Source organism: Pongo abelii, chromosome 2 (assembly GCF_028885655.2).
Source record: "Pongo abelii isolate AG06213 chromosome 2, NHGRI_mPonAbe1-v2.0_pri, whole genome shotgun sequence".
Classification (NCBI taxonomy): Eukaryota; Metazoa; Chordata; class Mammalia; order Primates; family Hominidae; genus Pongo; species Pongo abelii.
The window spans coordinates 160,183,222-160,204,263 of NC_085928.1; the positions used below are offsets into that span (position 1 = coordinate 160,183,222).

Sequence of the window (21,042 nt, forward strand, 5' to 3'; positions counted from 1 at the left end):
GTAATAGAGCAAAAACTTGATCTTTCTTTCCTTTAGTATTAAGTGGAAAGGAACAATGTTTCTTTTTTTTGTTTGTTTGAGACGGAGTCTCACTCTGTCGCCCAGGCTGGAGTGCAGTGGCCTGATTTTGGCTCACAGCAACCTCCGCCTCCTAGGTTCAAGCAATTTCACCTGCCTCAGCCTCCCAAGTAGCTGGGACTACAGGCACGTGCCACCTTGCCTGGCTAATTTTTGTATTTTTAGTAGAGATGGGGTTTCACCATGTTGGCCAGGCTGGTCTTGAACTCCTGACCTCAGGTGATCCATCTGCCTCGGCCTCCCAAAGTGCTGGGATTGCAGGTGTGAGCCACCACACCTGGCCTTTTCTATTAACATATATTGACTAAAACTATTAGTAACTGACTTAATATCATATTTATAAGTGTTTATAAGTGTTTTTCCTTAAATGGTAACCAATATCATAAATTACTTTAACATGTTAATGTGATGTTACAGTCCGTCTGAATATTTTTTATACTTTTTTTTTTTTTATTGACATAGGTGTCCATCCTGGTCAGAAGATGAAACTCTCTGTGCCCGCAATGTTAACAATGAAGTTCACTTCTTTGAAAACAACAATTTTAGTATGGAAAGATTTATGACATAATTTTATTACTTACTGTAATCGTACACAGTTTTCATTAACTTTTATGACATCATAGGGTTTTCCTAAATACTGTTAATTTATTAATCAATAATTACTGTTACATTCATTTGCATAATTCTTTATAAGTCTGAATTCAGTGAAAATCTGTAACACAAAGGTTTTCTTTTACAGTAACTTTTTATTATCTGGTAATTGCTATTAAGACATTTGAATATCTTCCTGAATTTAATTGCTATTGAAATTCTGTGACACAAATTTTTTAGATATTTTATCGTGTAGAATTTTAAACTTCAGACACTAGTTCTAGTAACCATCAGCTTGTGGCCAATCTTATCTCATCCATACATCTCTCCAGCTACCATCTCTCTTACTAAGTGAAAGCAAATCCCAGATATGGTATACTTTTATATACTTGTTAAATATGTAATTGTAAATATTTCAGGGTAGATTTCTGAAGATTGGGGCCTTTCATTTTTTAAACTTAGCCACAACACCATTATCACAAATTATTAAATATGTGTTCAAATTTCTACTAATTGCAAATGTTACAATTTTTTTTAAAACTCAGGATCCAAATAAGGTACTGCACATTGTGGTTGATTGATATATCTTTTATGTTTCTTTTGGTCCTATAAGTTCCCACTCCATCTTTTATTTTATTCTTCATAATTTATTGTTTAAGAAACAAGGTTATTTGTCTTTCATGTTTTCCCATAGTTTGAATTTTGCTTTTGTATCCCATGGTATAATTTAACATGTTCATCTGTCCCCTATAAATTGCAAGTTGGCTCTAGAGTTGGTCAGCTTCAGGTTCTTTTTTAGGTAAGTAAGGGTAAGACTACATTATAAGGTGGTGTTCACTTCTTTTATCAAGAAGCACATAATGTCTGGTTGTCTTTAATTTTGTAGGCTTAGCTGACATTAATGTTTCATGCCTGGATGCATTATTTCATCAGTGGTTGCAAATTGTTGATACTCTGGTTTTTTCTCCCTCACTTATTTTTCAGCTGTACTGCTTCTATAAAGAAAAATTTCCCCTTCTATTATTTGGTTACCTAGTGCTGCATTTATATAGAAAAGGCGGGATAAATATTCTTGCTTTTATCAGTTTTAATATAATGTATTCTATCTCTAGCAACCTTCATTGTAACCAATTAGCTTTTTCCCCATTCTTGTTTTTCAAGAGTGGGCCTCATTCTTTTGTCCAAGCTGAGTGCAATCATGGCTCAGTGCAATCATGGCTCGCTGCAACCTCGACTTCCTGGGCTCAAGCAATTCTGACTCAGCCTCCCAAGTAGCTGGGACTACAGGCTTGCACCACCATGCCCGGCTAATTTTTGATTATTTGTAGAGACAGGATCTCATTATGTTGCCCAGGCTGTTTTTTAGTTCCATTCTTTTTTTTTTTTTCCGAGATGGAGTTTCACTGTTGTTGCCTGGGCTAGAGTGCAATGGTGCGATCTCGGCTTACCGCAGCCTCCGCCTCTCAGGTTCAAGTGATTCTCCTGCCTCAGCCTCCTGAGTAGCTGAGATTACAGGCTTGTGCCACCATGCCCGGCCAATTTTGTATTTTTAGTAGAGATGGGGTTTTGCCATGTTGGTCAGTCTGGTCTCGAGCTCCTGACCTCAGGTGATCCACCTGCCTCAGCCTCCCAAAGTGCTGGCATTACAGGCGTGAGCCACCGCGCCTGGCCTTTTTAGTCTCATTCTTAATGAGCTGTGGATTTAAAAGGTATGTGTTTCAGTCCATTGTAGTTATTTTTCTTATTGATGCTCAAATTGTCTCATCTTTGACCAACTAGTCTTTAGTGACTTCTTTGCTATATGGTAAGACAATTGTACATTTCTAACCATTACACCTAGAACTGGCTAATTTTTCAGGAAACCCTGTCTCCTTTTTGGTGTGCTACTTTTGAATAGCTATTGATCTCTGAAATTGAACAAAGAAAAAGTATTAGCTCTTGATCTCATTGAAGGAAACATTAGAAGGAAATAGGGTTTCTTGAAAAATTGGCTGAGTCTAGCAAAAAAAATGGTATTTAGGTTCTAGGGATTCTTATTTGCTGTTGCATTGATCATTGTTTCTAGGCCCTTTTTTTTCTATTTAAAAGATGTAACAATCATAATTTTATTTAAATTAAAGTTTTAAATGTATAGTTTTATTTCAATTAAAGACTACAAGGTTTTTATTTAACTTCTTCTATCTTATTGTCACCACCAAGAATCTTGTTACTCTGGAATACCAGGGATGATAATTTGAGAATATCACATTCACATAAGTATTCATTTGGTTTCTTCCACATTGTCCACAGGGTATTCTTAGAATCTTAATACTAAAAAGTAACACTATTACTGAAAATAATTTTTTAAAAAGGGTTTGCAGTTATTTTTGTCTTTAGAGCATCCCATTACTGATTGTACAGTTTTGAGTATATCATAGTTAGAATAGGAATTGGTAACTTTGTTCACACATACCAAAGATGGCATGTAGGCTGATTTTGAGCAGCATCCAATCAGTATAGTTATGCATTTTATTTTCCTGTGTTTGAGGCGCACTGTCACCTCACTGTTTCTGGGTTAGCTTGTTTTCTTGTCTTATTCTCCTCTTTGTGAGCATGTCAAATGAAGAGGGATCACCACTTTGACAGTTTGGTGTGCTGCTTTTGAAAAGCCATTGATCTCTGAAATTGAACAAAGAAAGTATATTAGCTCTTGATCTAATTAACTAGGGTAGCAGTTTTATTAATAATAGCATGGTTCAGACTGCCTGGAATAGAGTAAGCTCTTAATATCAGCCGTTGTTACTGTGGTTGTGATCATCATTATCATGCATCTGTTTATCACATTAAGTTACAGAATTTCCGTATCCACATTCTGCAGTAGCAGGCCAAGGTTGATCTTTTCCTTCTAATAGTCTCTAAGACCACTTTATTTCAGCGATTGAAGAGAGGATAACTGACATTTATCAAATACCTACCATGTGCCTGGCACTGTTCTCTTAAAACCAATTACTGAGAGTTGGGTGGTATAATCCCATTACTTGCCTAAGCTCACACTGCAAGTAAATGACTGAGTAGAAATTGAAGCCTACATTTGTCTTGTTCCTACCCCATGCTTTTTCCACTGTGTTATTGTGTCTCACCAGGAGGAGACTATAGTGAGTAGTATTAGTGTGTAGTTATAGTGATCTTTTATAATGTATTCAGAGTTTAACCTGTTCCTTTTAGGTTCTCTCATCAATCTGATTTACTCTTTTTTTTAGACACCATTACAAATAAATTGCATTTGCAAAAAATTAATGATTTTGTATTATCACCTGGACCCCAACCATACAAGGTAATTGCTGTTTTTGTTTATGTGTAATATTATGTGTTTAAACCTTTTCCTAGTTTTTTTGTGATTGTAAAAACATGTCCATCTCAGTTTTTATTCTTCAAAAAATTAAGTAATGATTTATGTCTATGTATCTTAGGTGGCTGTCTATGTTCCAGGAAGTAAAGGTGCACCTTCATTTGTTAGATTATATCAGTACCCCAACTTTGCTGGACCTCATGCAGCTTTAGCTAATAAAAGTTTCTTTAAGGCAGATAAAGTTACAATGCTGTGGAATAAAAAAGGTATGCTAAGTATTTTATCCCTCCTTTTGTTTATCAGTTGTTAATTTAGGCTGTATTCCTATGTGTATAACAGAAGAATCAATGCCCATTTAATTTGTGTTTTAAATCTAATTAAAGTTTTTACTGTTATAGCTACTGCTGTGTTGGTAATAGCTAGCACAGATGTTGACAAGACAGGAGCTTCCTACTATGGAGAACAAACTCTACACTACATTGCAACAAATGGAGAAAGTGCTGTAGTGCAATTACGTGAGTATTCCAGCAGTCTTCCTTTGATTAGAAACAATGATAGTAAAAAATACTATGCCATAAAGATGATATAATCTAAATTCTTGATCAAAAGATAGACTTCATATACCTTAATAACCTTTAAGATAAAATTCTTCTTAATTAAGAAACTTAAAAATCATCCTCAAACATACCTTATGTTGGCAGAATACAATTAGTTATTTGAGTTACGCCAGCGTTTTAGAAGTGAACTTCCTGAGTGAGGTAATTTCATTGTAGTAGCTCTTTTGGAACTTACTTAGCTAATTATGACAGCAAATTGTTTAATACTGTCTTTAGAATTGTTAGTAATATCCAAGAGGCCAGGCATGGTGGCTCGTGCTTGTAATTCCAACACATTTTGGGAGGCTGAGATGGGAGGATCATTTGAGCCCAGGAGTTCAAGACCAGCCTGATCAACATAGAGAGACCCTACCTCTACAAAAAATAGAAAAAGTTAGCCAGGCATGGTGGCGTATGTCTGTAGTCCCAGCTCCTCAGGAGACTGAGGCAGGAGGATCACTTGAGCCCAGAAGTTCAAGGCTGCAGTGAGCTATGATAATGTCACTGTACTTCAGCCTGGGTGAAAGAGCGAGACCCTGTCTCAGAATAATAATATCCAAGAATGTTACCACTTCACTTGTTGTTTTAATGAACTAAAACTTTAAAATAATAGTTTTAAAATACTGATAGCGTCCTAATTTTCTCATTTTGAATTGAACATGTGTAAGTAGGGTAATCTATCTTTTAAAAAAACTATTTCCATTGAAGTCAGAGAAAAAACAAGGATGGCTCCCCTTTTCACTTTATTTTAATAACATTCTGAAATACCTAGTCACTATAATCAGCAGAAGTAAAATATATACAGTTTTGAAAGAAAGCAAAATCATCTCTGCTCATGTAGATGAAGTCACACTATAACAGCTACTTTAAAAAAATGAAAGATTCCATATACAGCAAAAAATAATAAGAACAAATATATAGGGCCAATGAGAAGAAAACTTTAAAACTCTTCAGAGAGACAAACTATGACCTTTACTAAGAAGAATTATTTTTATAAAGATGTCATTTCTCTCCTGTCAGTCTAAAACTAAATTTAAATGCTAACTGATTTTTTTTTTAACTAAATAAACTGGCTGTAAGGTTGGTGTTGAAAAATGAACACACAAGAATATTTTGGAAACTTGTGTAAAAGAAGAGCAGGGCAGGGGAAGTTATCTGGAGTTCTGACACTACCAGATATTAAAATGTACCCAGCACTTTGGGAGGTTGAGGCGGGCGGATCATGAGGTCAGGAGATCAAGACCATCCTGGCTAACATGGTGAAACCCCGTCTTTACTAAAAATACAAAAATTAGTTGGGTGTGGTGGCACATGCCTGTAATCCTAGCTACTCAGGAGGCTGAGGCATGAGAATTGCTTGAACCCAGGAGCGGGAGGTTGCAATGAGCCAAGATCGTGCCACCGCACTCCAGCCTGCTGACAGGGTGAGACTCTGTCACAAAAAAAAAAAAAAAAAAGTAAGCCAATTGTAATTAAGACAGTTTGGTTGTGGTATGTGGATATACTGGTAAAACTGATAAATCAGTGGAAGAGAACAGAGTCCAGAAATAGATCCATACTTTTGTAGACATTAATATATAATAAAGTCAGCATTTGAATCAATGGAGGAGAAAATATTGATCATTTAATATATGGTTTGGGATAACTGGCTAGCCATTTGAAACAAAAGGTTATTATCTTCTTCACAAAATAAATTCTGGTTGGGTCAAAAACTTATACATAAGACTGCAGAGGAATTAGAAGAATATATGGGAGAATTTTTTTTCTAATCTTAAGAGTAGAAAAAGACTTTTTAAACAAAACAGAAGTACTAAGGGGAAAAAATAATGAATTTGACCATAGAGGAATAATGGATTATTACAATGAGAGAAGAAAAGAGTCCATAAATTAAACAAAATGAACAAAAAGTTGGGGAAAATATATTTTTTAAATAGTCAAGTGATGAGTATGAGGAAGGGCAAATTTTCTTAATATATCAAGTAAGCCAAGTAAAAGCCCAATAATTGGAGAAAACTAAAATAGGCATAGGATAGTAAAAATTAGTCCTCAGAGCCGGTGTGGTGGCTCATGCATATAATCCCAACTATCTAGGAGGCTGAGGTGGGAGGATTGTATGAGCCAAGAAATTTGAGGCTGCAGTGAGCTAAGATCCCACGGCTGTACTCCAGCCTTGGTGACAGAATGAGACCATCTCTTTAAAAAAAAAAAAAAAAAGAAGAAAAAAATCAGCCCATAGAAAAAGAAATAAAATTACTTATATTAAAAGATGCTTAACTTATAATTTAAAAAATAGAAATGAAAACAAGATAGACATTTTCACTTAGTAGGCTGATGAAGATAAAAATAGGAAACTACACAGTATGGTTGAAGTATAGTGAGGGGGAAGCCTGCATCATCAAAAACTGCTGATAGAGGCTGGGCACGGTGGCTCATGCCTGTAATCAGTCCCAGCACTTTGGGAGGCTGAGGCAGGTGGATCACCTGACATTAGGAGTTCAAAACCAGCCTGACCAACATGGCGAAACCCGATCTCTACTAAAAATACAAAATTAGCCCGGCATGGTGGCTCATGCCTGTAATCCCAGCTACTCAGGAGGCTGAGGCAGGAGAATTGTTTGAACCTGGGAGGCAGAGGTTGCATTGAGCCGAGACCGTGCCACTGCACTCCAGACCGGGCAACGAGAGTGAAACTCCATCTCAAAAACAAAAAAAAACTCTGAAAGGATATCCAAGAAATATAACAGAGGGTTGCCTTTGTGTAAAGTGACGTGTGTTTGTGGCTTTTTTTTTGAGATGGAGTCTTGCTCTGTTGCCGAGGCTGGAGTGCAGTGGCATGATCTTAGCTCACTGCAACCTCTGCCTCCCAGGTTCAAGCACTTCTCCTGCCTCAGCCTCCCGAGCTGGGATTACAGGTGCATGCCACTGTGCCCAACTAATTTTTCTAGTTTTAGTAGAGATGGGGGGTTTCACCATGTTGGCCAGGCTGGTCTCAAACTCTTGACCTCAGGTGATCTGCCCACCTCGGCCTCCCAAAGTCCTGGGATTATAGGCGTGAGCCATCGCACCTGGTCTTTTGTGGCATTTTAAAAAATATAGGGCACACTGGCTTATGCCTATAATCCTAGCACTTTGGAATGCCAAGGCAGGAGGATCCCTTGAGCCCAGGAAGTCGAGGCAGCAGTAAGCTGTGATCATGCCACTGCACTCCAGCCTGGGCCACAAAGTAAGATCCCATTTCTATAAATAAATAAATAAATAGATAAATAAATAAATAAATAAATAAAATAGTTTGTATTTTGATTATCATCTGCACGTATTACCCCTTCCAAAAAAAAAAATTTGTTTATTAATAGTAACAAACTATTACTATAAGGCCATATTACCAAAATGTTTAAAAGAAATTAAGATTCAGTAGGGGTTCTTAAATAAATTTATGATTATACATTAATCCCCCTAGTATATAATGTAAGAGTATTTATTTTAATGTTAACATTCTTTGAAATTTTTTTATCTGTTTGACATGTTTGTGAGTACTATATGATGGTAACTTTTGCTAACAAATATTTATATAGTTCTTTATTGCTAATTTGGGCTTTATATTCTTTTTCTAGCAAAAAATGGCCCCATTTATGATGTAGTTTGGAATTCTAGTTCTACTGAGTTTTGTGCTGTATATGGTTTTATGCCTGCCAAAGCGACAATTTTCAACTTGAAATGTGATCCTGTATTTGACTTTGGAACTGGTCCTCGTAATGCAGCCTACTATAGCCCTCATGGACATATATTAGTATTAGCTGGATTTGGAAATCTGAGGGGACAAATGGAAGTGTGGGATGTGAAAAACTACAAACTTATTTCTAAACCGGTGGCTTCTGATTCTACATATTTTGCTTGGTGCCCGGATGGTGAGCATATTTTAACAGCTACATGTGCTCCCAGGTTACGGGTTAATAATGGATACAAAATTTGGCATTATACTGGCTCTATCTTGCACAAGTATGATGTGCCATCAAATGCAGAATTATGGCAGGTTTCTTGGCAGCCATTTTTGGATGGAATATTTCCAGCAAAAACAATAACTTACCAAGCAGTTCCAAGTGAAGTACCCAATGAGGAACCTAAAGTTGCAACAGCTTATAGACCCCCAGCTTTAAGAAATAAACCAATCACCAATTCCAAATTGGTAAGTAAAGTTTTACTACTTTTATAGAAAAAAAGTTTATTTTGGGCCAGGAGTGGTGGTTCACACCTGTAATCCCAGCACTTTGGGAGGCTGAGGCGGGAGGATCACTTGAGGTCAGGAGTTTGAGACCAGACTGGCCAACATGTTGAAACCCTGTCTCTACTAAAAATAACAAAAATTAGCTGGGCATGGTGGCGCATGCCCGTAGTCCCAGCTACTCGGGAAGCTGAGGCAGGAGAATCACTTGAACCCGGGAGGTGGAGGTTGCAGTGAGCCGAGATCGCACCACTGCACTCCAGCCCGAGCAACAGAGTGAGACTCCGTCTCAAAAAGAAAAAAAAAAAACCAGCCTTTCTCTTGGACTAAACAAAATGTATGACTGGTCTGAAACTTCTTAATTTCCATCGAAATGTTCTATTTAAGCAGTATTGTTTTATTTATGTAAAATTATATAAAGACATATGATATTTATTTGTATTTATCATATTTATTTAGATTTAAAAAGAAAGTATACAGTAGACTTCGGATTTTTCCTATTTCTGTATCGGAATTTTCCTTACCTCAGATAAAAACAAAAGTAACTCCAACCCATCCTGCTTTCTGAATCTGTGCATGATGGCACAATTCTTTGATCCATAAAAGTAGTAGGTTTATTTTGGTGAGGGGGACAAATTGATACAGAAAATAATACTTTGAAAATGGTGATGAAATTAGGTAAGAACTTAAAATCAGGATTTTTTTTTTGAGACAGAGTCTCACTCTGTCATCGAGGCTAGAGTGCAGTGGCGCGATCTCTGCTCACTGCAGCCTCCGCCTCCTGGGTTCAAGCAATTCTCCTGCCTCAGCCTTTTGAGTAGTTGGGATTACAGTGCCTGCCACCACGTCCAGCTAATTTTTTTATTTTTAGTAGAGACGGGGTTTTGCCCTGTTGGCCAGGCTGGTCTGGAACTCCCGACCTTAGGTGATCCACCCTTCTTGCCCTCCCAAAGTGCTAGAATTACAGGCGTGAGCCACTGTACCCAGCCAGGATTTTTTTGTTAACATTTAAGATTTCTACTAAATTTTTGCTTTTTTATGTGGCATGATGATTGTGTGGTCCTGTCAAATCATTTTAGTTGAAGTAGCTATATGCCCAGTAATTAGAAATGTTTACGTGTATCTAATTCCAGAAACGAGCTAAATTACAAAGAAAATACTGTCAAGAAATTACTAGAAACAAAGACAGTGTAGTAGATAACTTCACAAAGGAGGAGGGTTACACAGCAGTAGGGGGAAAAAGTGTTGGGGTTCATCCCCCACAGAAAAAAGTTTTTTATAAGTAAAAATTTATATATAAATTGTACTTAAAGAATATTTATTAGCTTTCCAAAAAGACCTTCACCTTTTAAGATGTGTTCGTTGGTCCGGCGTGGGGGTTTCCATCTGTAATCTCAGCACTTTGGGAGACCGAAAGTTGGGTCTCCCAACTTTCGTTGGGAGACCGAATAGTTGGGCATGGTGGTGTCTGCCTGTGATCCCAGCAACTTGGGGGTGTTGATGTGGGAAATTCATTTGAGCCCAGGAGGAGGAGGTTGCAGTGAGCTGAGAAATTAAAATGTGTTCATCAAAAACAGGCCCATAATAATTGATATAACTGAATAAACAAAGTTTATTAATAAGAATGAAATTATGCATAATGAGCACATAGTACCAAAACCAGAAAAAACTCATGATTTATAGGAGTTGTGTGGATTTTTTTAATCTCAAGTGGAAGGCTCTCAGTGGCTACATGATGCTCATAAGTGTGGAAGAGACTTGTAACTTATCTCTTCTTCCTGCATCATTTTTCATCAAAGTTCTCCTGAGCAGAAACTTTTCAGCCAAAGCAAACTACTACAGAAGAGCCCACTATTGAAAGAATTTTCATATTATGTATAAAACAAATGTTCAGCAAATATTGTATAACTTAAGTAGCATTTTATGCAACATGGATACAAATGAAATGAAAGAGCCTTGCACTCCAAATTTGTCTGCTGTTCTACAAATGTGGGTTCTCATACTATTCAGTTTGTTTCAAGTAGAATATGAACATACCCAGAACTTTGATGACCTGAAATAGTTAATGCATTTGCTAAGATAAGGTCACTTTATGGTTTCTTATTTATTACTCTGCATCTTAAGTGTTTGAGCTCTGCTCATTTCCATATAGGACTTATAAGTAAAATGCAGATCTGAGACCTAATACTCAGGAAACTTCATGGAGAGCTGGTACTTTTGATGTGCTGAGTTATGATAGAGTCTGAGAGACAGTTAACATTAAAATAATAGCAATATAGATAGAAATCAGTAAGTACATGAATCTGATAGAGAGTTGTAGTGCCATCACTTATACTGTATGTCGTCTAAAACTGTTCTGGAGATACATTGAACCTATAATTCACCATCTTTTCTATTGTGGAATATAGTTGTTACATGGTTACATGAATATCTGATGTTGGAAATGATTGTCTTCATTGTATAATCTGACAAACCATGTAATTTTTTTTTGGTCTCTTCATATGTCAATCCCAGGTTTGTAATTATCTAGTTAATTACTCCTTTCTATTTCATTTATTTTCTTATAATCTATTCTTGTTTTTTCATTTGCTTTTATTTTTAATCTTCTAATTTCTGATTTTACAAATAAAGATCTAGCAAGTAATTCTTTGTGTGAAGAAAACAAGCGAGGCAACTGGGTTTCTGTTGACAATAGTTAGAACCAAAAAGGCCTCAGAAGAAGCTGTTGTTGGGATCTAGTTTTTATAAGAATCATGTGTCTGTAGCAGTGCTAAGAAAAATTCTGTTTGAACAAAACTAAAGTGAATTTTGCCAGCTCTGATATGATTGAAAGATATAGCAACTAATAGGAAGACCCCAATTAAATCCATCCTGACAGTTGGGAGTGTGCCGCTAGCAATGAGTTTCGAAATAATCTTTGCTAATGATCTTAAATTTGATAAAATAAGTTTATCCTATATTAGCAGAAGTGTATAATTTGTTGTTGTAGGTGTTTACAACATGGACTCCATTTCAAAATTATTTTACATTTTCCATAGCATGAAGAGGAGCCACCTCAGAATATGAAACCACAATCGGGAAACGATAAGCCATTATCAAAAACAGCTCTTAAAAATCAAAGGAAGCATGAAGCTAAGAAAGCTGCAAAGCAGGTATTTGGGGCACTAATCTCATAACAAAACAAATAGTCAGTTATGGCTGGGCGCAGTGGCTCACGCCTGTAATCCCAGCACTTTGGGAGGCTGAGGCGAGTGGATCACTTGAGGTTAGGAGTTCAAGACCAGACTGGCCAACATGGTGAAACCCTGTCTCTACTAAAAATTCAAAAATTAGTTGGCCATGGCTTATAATCTCAGCTACTCAGGAGGCTGAGGCAGGAGAATTACTTGAACCTGGGAGGTGGAGGTTGCAGTGAGCCATGGTTGCGTCACTGCACTCTAGCCTTCCAGCCTGTGTGACAGAGAGAGACTCCATCTCCAAAAAAAAAAGGCAGTTAAGTTAGCTTTAAGCCTTAAAGTTTAAAGAATTGTCCTAAATACTTGACTGTGACCAGGTGTGGTGGCTCATGCCTGTAACCCAACACTTTGGGAGGCCAATGTGGGAGAATTGCTTGAGCCCAGGAGTTCGAGACCAGCCTGGGCAACATAGTGAGACCCCCGTCTCTACGAAAAATTTTTTGCTGGGCATGATGGCATGTACCCCGTAGTCCCAGCTACTTGGGAAGCTGAGATGGTAGGATCACTTGAGCTTGGGAGGTTGAGGCTGCAGTGAGCTGTGATTGTACCACTCCAGCCTGAGTAACAGAGCAAGACCATGACTCGGAAAAAAAAAAAGAAAAAGAAAAAAAGCACAAAAAACCTTGGCTCTTACATTATAAAATGTAGTTGGAGTTAGACTTAAATAGGCAGAATATCTTTCTTTTGTGTTTGCCTATGAATTTCTAAGTAATCCTGTCTGTATGATGAGTGACAAAAGAAACTGGACTTGACATCATAACCTGAGATACTAATGGTATTATATAAGCATGTTACTTGCTGTAGACCCTTTTGGTGGCACTTGTGTGAAGTGCTGTAGTTTGCTTTCCTTGAAGTATGTATTTACTAAGAGAAGCTGGAAATTACATGACTTAAGCCATTTGGGCACTCAGTATTATAGTACTATATGAAATTATTTATCTGGGAATCGAAATACCAGAAGTACCCAAATAATGGGATATTTCCAAAATAGTTTCTTATTTGATTATGTAGTTGAAAAGCCACACCAGTGTAAATAATTGACAAATTGTGATATTGTATAGCTCAGTGTAAATAATTGACAAATTGTGATAATGTGATTGGCTGGGCTGGGGATATCTGGTTAGTGAAGTTATGGTGCTCACATTTTTGCAATTCAGGTAGAGTACATGTCTCAATCCATTCAGGCTGTTACCTTATACTAGGTAATTTATAAACAAATTTATTGCTCACAGTTCTAGAAGCTGGGGCGCTGGCAGATTTGGTATCTGGTGAGAACCCGTTCGTCATAGATGGCACCTTCTTTGTGTGTCCTGCCATGGTGGAAGGGACAGTGGAGCTCTCTTTGGTCTCTTTTATTAAGCTACTAATCTCATTCTTGAGTGTGGAATCCTCATGACTTAATCATTTTCCAAATGCCCCACCTTTTAATACTATTACATTGGGTATTAGGTCCCAAACTATGAATTTGAGGGAAACACCAATATGTCAGACCGTAGCAGTGGGGTAGGGTTTTTGGATTTTTTGTTTTTGTTTTTTTTGAGACACTCTCTGTCTCACTCTGTTATCTAGGCTGGAGTGCAGAGGCATGATCACGGCTCACTGCAACCCCAAACCCTGAGCTCAAGTAATCCTGCCTCAGCTTCCCAAGTAACTAGGACCGTACATGTACACCACCATTCCCAACTAATTTTTTTATTTTGTAAAGATAGGTTATCGCTATGTTTTTCAGGCTGGAAATGGGGGTAGGTTTTTTTGGTTTTGTTTTGTTTTGGTTTTTGTTTTTTGAGACTGAGTTTTGCCATGTTGCCCAGGCTAGTCTCAAACTCCTGAGCTCAAGCAGTCCGTCCACCTCAGCCTCCCAAAGTGCTTGGATTACAGGCGTGAGCCACTGTGCCCATCCTAGAAAGGGCAGATTTTTAACAGCTGGTTGCTATATCACCAGTACAGTCTTGCTGATAATTCTTGAATTTTGACAGGTCTAGGCTGGTTATGTTTTGGGAGGCAGTTACTATTTTAAGGTGTAGAATTGTATTATGCAACCATATTCTGCTAAAATCTGGACTTTTAGAAAAACCATTCTGCTCATTTGTAGTTAATATGTTTCATCCCCAGAAGTATCTTTTAACTGGTCAGCTTTAGGTTATTCCAAGTAAAAATGATCTATTCCCTGCATTTGATATTAGATTTGTATAAAAGCAAGTCTTGTCCCTTCATCAGTACAAGTAGGGACCTCTACTGGCCCTGGATATTACAACTCATTAGTAGTATCCTTACAACTTGATAACTAAGATGCCCTTTGAGTTTTAGGGCCTCTCTGAAATGCACTCAACTTAGAATTCTATTTTTATAAGCAAAGTTTCTTCCACTTTATCAAAAGATATTTTTAATATGACCATTGGTGATACTGGACTAAGATTCCTTTATACTTATTATATAAATAATTACTTACATAATTACATATGATTATAATTAATAATTATAACCATTAATATACTAAATCATAATTGTATTAATTATATAAATAATATACAAATTCTATTAGTTTATACATTTTATAATATAAATTGATAATTATTTCACATTTAATATAATGAAATTATTATTGTAAATAATGGTTATTTATAACTCTCAGTTATAAATGTGTAACTCTTTATAGCTCATGGTAATAGTGTGATCAGCTGGGCTGATCAGTTATAAATTTACAACTCTCAGTTATATGTTTATACCTGTCAGTTTTTTTTAAAAGAGCCAATACAGTCATCAAGCACCTACGCACGTTTTTTACTAAAGATGATACCAAAGGTGATACCAGTAATCCCTCATTGTGGAGTTGCTTTTTGAATTGTTTTTCCAGTAATAGCAAAGGTTTTCAACTTGCAAGATAAACTATTCAGTATGTATTTTGGGGACGACTGGCTGAAGTTAGTAAAAGTTGTGGCTGTGTGATGGAACAAAGCTAAATGGCCCTTGACAGAATCTCACCTTATCCAGGCCTTCTTAGTCCTGACTCTGAAGTAAATAGTCAAAGATAGAGCAGTCAGATGTATATAATCTAACTAGTATTTTTATAAACTGGTGATAATTTTATAAGTTTGTTGACTTTACCAAAAAAGAGTTGAAACATAAGAATTTAATCTTACTATATATACGGCCTTTCTAGAGAATGGCTAGAACTTAAGTATAATAATGCAGACATTTCAACTTGTTCTTGGTTAGTTTGTGGGGAAAAATAAATTTTATATATCACTTAATTTTAATGGTTTTTCACATGTATAACATTAACCTTTCTTCCTAGAGAGTTATATTCTTAGCTCATTACAAACAACTAAAATTTTATATTTTTAAAATCTGATATCAAAAGTGAATTTTGATAGGCAGAATATCCCCTTTTCTTTTATTGAATCTTCTACTTTAATTTTATATTGTGAAAAATATAAAACTGCCTGTTACCAGAACTTACAGGCTCCTTAAGAGGAGAAACTTAATATTTTCTTTCGAATTCTCAAAGTGCCCAATAATTTGTTTTCGTGTAGAAGGTAAAGAATTGTTTATTAAAGAGTACCAAAAAGTGAAACCAACATGACTTTAAAAAGAAAAATTGGCTGGGCGCAGTGGCTCACACCTGTAATCCCAGCACTTTGGGAGGCTGAGGTGGGCGGATCACCTGAGGTCTGGAATTCGAGATCAGCCTGGCTAACATGGTGAAACCCCATCTCTACTAAAAATACAAAATTAGCTGGGTGTGGTAGCAGGTGCCTGTAATCCCATCTACTTGGGAGGCTGAGGCAGGAAAATCGTTTGAACCCGGGAGGTGGAGGTTGCAATGAGCTGGAGTCACGCCACTGCACTCCAGCCTGGACTCTGTCTCCAAAAAAAAAAAAAAGAGAAAAATTGACTTCAATTCTGTATTTTCTAAAAACTCTTAGGCAGACTTTTAGAGTTGAAGATCTAGAAGTGATACCCTATTCTATGTTCCCTGAGGATGCTTTAGAAGTTCAGAGTATCCTACCCAGCACTCTGAGTAAAAGGTTATGGAGACCTGGAGCATTATATATATATTCCACTGGAAATTCTATAAGAAGTAGAAACCCTACCTTGGAGCCAATAAATACTTACATAACTTTTTTCCCCTCTTACCAAAATATATATCTTGTCATAATTATAAAGGAAGAGTCATTCCTTTACTTTTTTATTTATTTAGCCTGTGCAACGAAGCAAGTATTATGCTAGGGGCTCAGTTCTAATGGGGAATGGTAGAATATGGTGTTACCATAGGGAAAAATACTGGGCATTATGAGAGCCTGGGAAAGGTGCGACTATCCAGTCTTAAGGTGGGGAGATTTTCCAGAAGACTTAAAGGATAAGTAGGGTTCAGCCAGGTGACTTGTGGGGGGAAGGTGTTCTAGGCACAAGGAACAATATATAGTAGTCTCCCTTTATCCTGGAGGGGCAGAGCTATGCCTGAAACCACAGATAGTACCGAACCCTATAGAGACTGTGATACACAGTAAGAGATTAACAGTAACTCATAAGAAAATAGAGCAATTATAATAATATACTGTAATAAAAGATATGTGAATATGGTCTCTCAAAATATCTAATTGTGTTGTATTCACCCTTTTTGCGACAATGTGAGATGGTACAATGCCTGTGTGGTAAGATGAATGACCATGGCTATAACATGCAGTTCGAGGTGCAGCTGCAAAACTAGCACTAATCTCTTTTTTCTTCTTCCCAAGTTCATGGATAGGTTTAATCTTACTGTAAATCATAGCAAATCAGCATACAATATTTTTTATTCCTTATTAAGAACTTTCACCTTTTCACTTAAAGGGAGCACTTTACGGCTTCTCTTTGGCATATCCGAGTTGCCAGCATCACTACTCTGCACTTTGGGACCATTATTAAGTAAAATAAGGGTTACTTAGACACAAGTACTGTTGATACCATGACAGTTGATCTGATAACCAAGACAGCTACTAGTGAAAAATAGGTGGGGAGCGAATACACTGTGGATACACTGGATAAAAGAATGATTCTCGTTCTAGGCAGGATGCTGAGAGATTTCATCACACAGCTTAAAACTTATGAATTGTTTATTTCTGGGATTTTCCATGTAATATTTTTGGGCTGCAGTTGACCTTTGGGTACTGAAACCATGGTTAAGGGAGACTGCTGTACACAAAGGCCAGGGGCAAGAGTATACAGCACCTTAGCGGAAATAAAAGTCATTCAGAATCAGTGAGGAGGGACAAGAAAAGTTATCAGAGGTCTGATCATATTGGAAGCATTATGGTATCCCTTTAAGGGGAAAAAAGTTTTGTGGTACTTTGTTGCAGAGCTGAATTGATCTGATTATAAATTAATATCTGTAGGATTCTTATTCTTGTAGCATAATCCATTACAGGTACTTGATCGTACATATTCTTCATAGTTTTGGAGAGAGCCTTGTGAGAGTGAAACTTTAAACACCTTAAATAGAAAAGCCCTCTCATATGTTCAAACCATCTATCTACTGGCACATCTCAGAATATGCAAAAGTTTGGAATGCTTGTTGGCTGGTACAGAAACCTCCTGGTTTACTCTGATAAGGTCATTTTATTTCTAATATGGGAGTATGTAGCATACTTCATGAGACCTTTAATTCAGATTCTTTATATAAAATGTAGATAAAATCACATATTTAGTTTCTGTATTTCATATGCCAAAGCTATGTTGATTTAAATACTGTAATGTTTTTGGTTTTTAAAATTGAATTTAAAAAAATATTTCCTGCAGGAAGCAAGAAGTGACAAGAGTCCAGATTTGGCACCTACTCCTGCCCCACAGAGCACACCACGAAACACTGTCTCTCAGCCAATTTCTGGGGACCCTGAGATAGACAAAAAAATCAAGAACCTAAAGAAGGTGAGAGACTTAAATGAAAAACAGACATGCAAATTGAAAGGTATACATGAAAATTATATAAGTAAGGGAGTACTTAGATGCCTAAAGACAGGTATCTAAGAAGTTGGTATCAGCAGTTCTCATTGTTGTTTTCTCCCTATGAAGCACTGTTCACTTAGGAATGGTATTGATTTTAGTTCTATTCACAAATGTCTGAAGACTCTTAGTACTTTGATTTTTGGAATAATAAAATTCAGTGTGCATCAGCATAGAAATATACTGAACACTCTTTTTTTTTTTTTTTGACACGGAGTCTCGCCCTGTTGCCCAGGCTGGAGTGCAGTGGCACAACCTCGGCTTACTGCAACCTCCGCCTCCCAGGTTCAAGTGATTCTCTTGCCTCAGCCTCCCGAGTAGCTGGGACTACAGGTGTGCGCCACCACGCCTGGCTAATTTTTATATTTTTAGTAGAGACAGGGTTTCACCATGTTGGCCAGGCTAGTCTCAAACTCCTGACCTCAGGTAATCCACCCGCCTCAACCTCCCAAAGTGCTGAGATTTGTGAGCCTCCTCGCCTGGCCACTGAACACTTTTTTATTTTATTTTATTTTTTTTGAGACGGAGTCTTGCTCTGTCGATCAGGTTGGAATGCAGTGGCGCAATCTCGGCTCACTGCAAGCTCCGCCTCCCAGGTTCACGCCATTCTCCTGCCTCAGCCTCCCAAGTAGAGATGGGGTTTCACTGTGTTAGCCAGGATGGTTTCGATCTCCTGACCTCGTGATCTGCCTGCCTTGGCCTCCCAAAGTGCTGGGATTACAGGCGTGAGCCACTGCACCCAGCCACTCAACACTTTTATACTCAGTATTTCATCAGATACCTTGTGATAATTAGGGGCAGATATTTATCCTAGTTTTGAAGATGAAGAGACAGAGACAAAAAAGAAGTGTATTGAGTTGTGATATTGCAGCCAGTGTGCTGGGGTGGCCCTGGGGATAAAAAAAGGTCTCTAGAGCCCTTCACAGCTGCATTATGAGGTTTCTCTTTCATTCACTTTTTATCGGGCAGGACTTTGGACCAACAATCTTTCAGAATGCTCTCATTGAGATTTCTCTCAAAGCCAGAAACATCACCCAGGTCCAATGGGGGCATTGAAATGTGCCATTACTGATGCATTTATATATACACATGCATACATGATAACATTAATTAAAAGCCTGAGAAAAATATTTTGCCAAATCTCATGTTTTTAACATTTACAATTTTGCATTTAACTTTAAAAAAGTTTATCCTAGCATTTTAACAGACCATTGTTGATACAAATCTAAGATAATCTCCTTACTTGAGTTTCACATTCTTAATAAGGAAATTTGCATTTGAAGTGACTTTTCTTCCTTGCTCTTGACTCATATTTGATGTTTGCAGAAACTGAAAGCAATCGAACAACTGAAAGAACAAGCAGCAACTGGAAAACAGCTAGAAAAAAATCAGGTACTTTCTGCATTTTTCATTTAGGCTTGTGGTGACCACCAGCCTTCCCCCTTTTATTATAAACAAGTATTTAGTCAGGTAAAAGAGCACATGGAGTTTAAAAACTTATTTTGAAAACCATATGCCATATTCTTTTTAATGTTTTTACTTTTAAATAGCTTTACTCTTAAATAGAAGAGATATGGTATTGATCATGTGAATGAAAAAGTCAATATTCCTAAGAGGCATACTATGCTATTACTGCTGAAAATAATAGCAATTTGTTATATTTGACAAATATAAGATTCTCTCAAGTTGTACTGCCCTGTTCGCCTTTTCCCTCCTCCTTTCAACATTTTTAAGCCCAAATATAGAACTGAAAATTTTGGGGGCCCAAAGGGATGCAGTAAGACAGTGTCTGTTCTTTTCACCCTCGATTCATACCAGATAATAAATCAGAATTTGTTTCTAACCTGTATTTTAAAATCTGTGTTTACTAGTGAACATGATAAATTGTCAGAAATACCATTTTTTCTGTATTATTTTGGTTACATATCCAGTAATTATTTCATAATAACTTCATTGTTTCAAACTTTTCTAGTTGGAGAAAATTCAGAAAGAAACAGCCCTTCTCCAGGAGCTGGAAGATTTGGAATTGGGTATTTAAAGATTCACGGAAAGCAAGTTGATGACCAGAAATCAGTGCAAACACATCTTCTGTTAAACCCATTGGTATACACAGAATATTCCTGTGCCCACACCTAATGTCAATCTATAATTTTAACCATTTATCCAAGATTCTACATAAGTGTAAAATTATTTAATAGTGTCTATTAAATTGATATTTATATCTTGCATCCTATATCATGTCAATATGTGATATAGAAAAGAGATACGTGAATTTTTTAGCTAAGCTTGACAGATTGAAAGACAAGTGTAATTTTTTTTTTGTAGAGGATGATATATACCATACAAATGAATAAAGACATTTTAAATTTAATCACTGTTTTTATTGTAAGTTCCTTAGTTCAGATATCCTTTATTAATTTATAAGACATTTGTAAAACTACTTAATTCTCACAAGACTCTATGAAGTAATTCTTATAATCTCTTTTATAAATGAAAAAACTAAGGCCATAAAATTAAGAAATTTGTCAGTGTCTCAAAGCTAGGAAATGGCCATCTAATCCCAGAGCCTATGCTTTAGGTCACTATGATATACTACTCCTGTATCCTCAGGTAATGTATCATTTAATAACACTAAGCACCCTGCTTAGTTTTCATGGATACTGCCAAATTGCCCTATCTCAAGCTTTATACTTGCACCATTTAAAGTTTTCCACACTGTTGTCAATATCAGAAGTGATAAGGCTTTGAAATGTTCGCCACGTTGATAAAGAGGAAATGATAGTTCATTACTGTTATATACATGTATTTTTATTAGAGATGGGTTATGTACTTTTCCACGTTTGATAGTTGGTTGTATTTCTTTAGTGAATTGATTTTTCTTTTCCTTTGCCCATTTCTCTGGATGTTTGACTTTCTTCTTAATTTGTAAGAGTATCCTATGTAGTAACAAAATCCTTTTTTAAAAAATTTTAAAGAAAAAGTATACACACAGGACTTTTTTTTTTTTGATTC

At 36.7% G+C, this 21,042-nt stretch overlaps 1 protein-coding gene across 3 annotated transcripts in view; it reads left to right on the forward strand.

Annotated features, from left to right (window-relative positions):
- Nucleotides 1-20,401, forward strand: part of EIF2A (eukaryotic translation initiation factor 2A) — a 38,173-nt gene extending 17,772 nt beyond the window's left edge. For all 3 annotated transcript variants that reach the window (XM_024244376.3, XM_054550969.2, XM_054550968.2), the window contains 9 exons: nucleotides 541-623; nucleotides 3,909-3,982; nucleotides 4,119-4,263; nucleotides 4,396-4,512; nucleotides 8,205-8,776; nucleotides 11,851-11,964; nucleotides 17,827-17,955; nucleotides 19,357-19,422; nucleotides 20,003-20,401. In XM_024244376.3, the coding sequence (XP_024100144.3) occupies nucleotides 541-623; nucleotides 3,909-3,982; nucleotides 4,119-4,263; nucleotides 4,396-4,512; nucleotides 8,205-8,776; nucleotides 11,851-11,964; nucleotides 17,827-17,955; nucleotides 19,357-19,422; nucleotides 20,003-20,068 (1,366 nt within the window). In that variant the 3' untranslated portion in view covers nucleotides 20,069-20,401. The remainder of the gene's footprint in view (nucleotides 1-540; nucleotides 624-3,908; nucleotides 3,983-4,118; nucleotides 4,264-4,395; nucleotides 4,513-8,204; nucleotides 8,777-11,850; nucleotides 11,965-17,826; nucleotides 17,956-19,356; nucleotides 19,423-20,002) is intronic.
- Nucleotides 20,402-21,042: the final 641 nt, after the last annotated feature.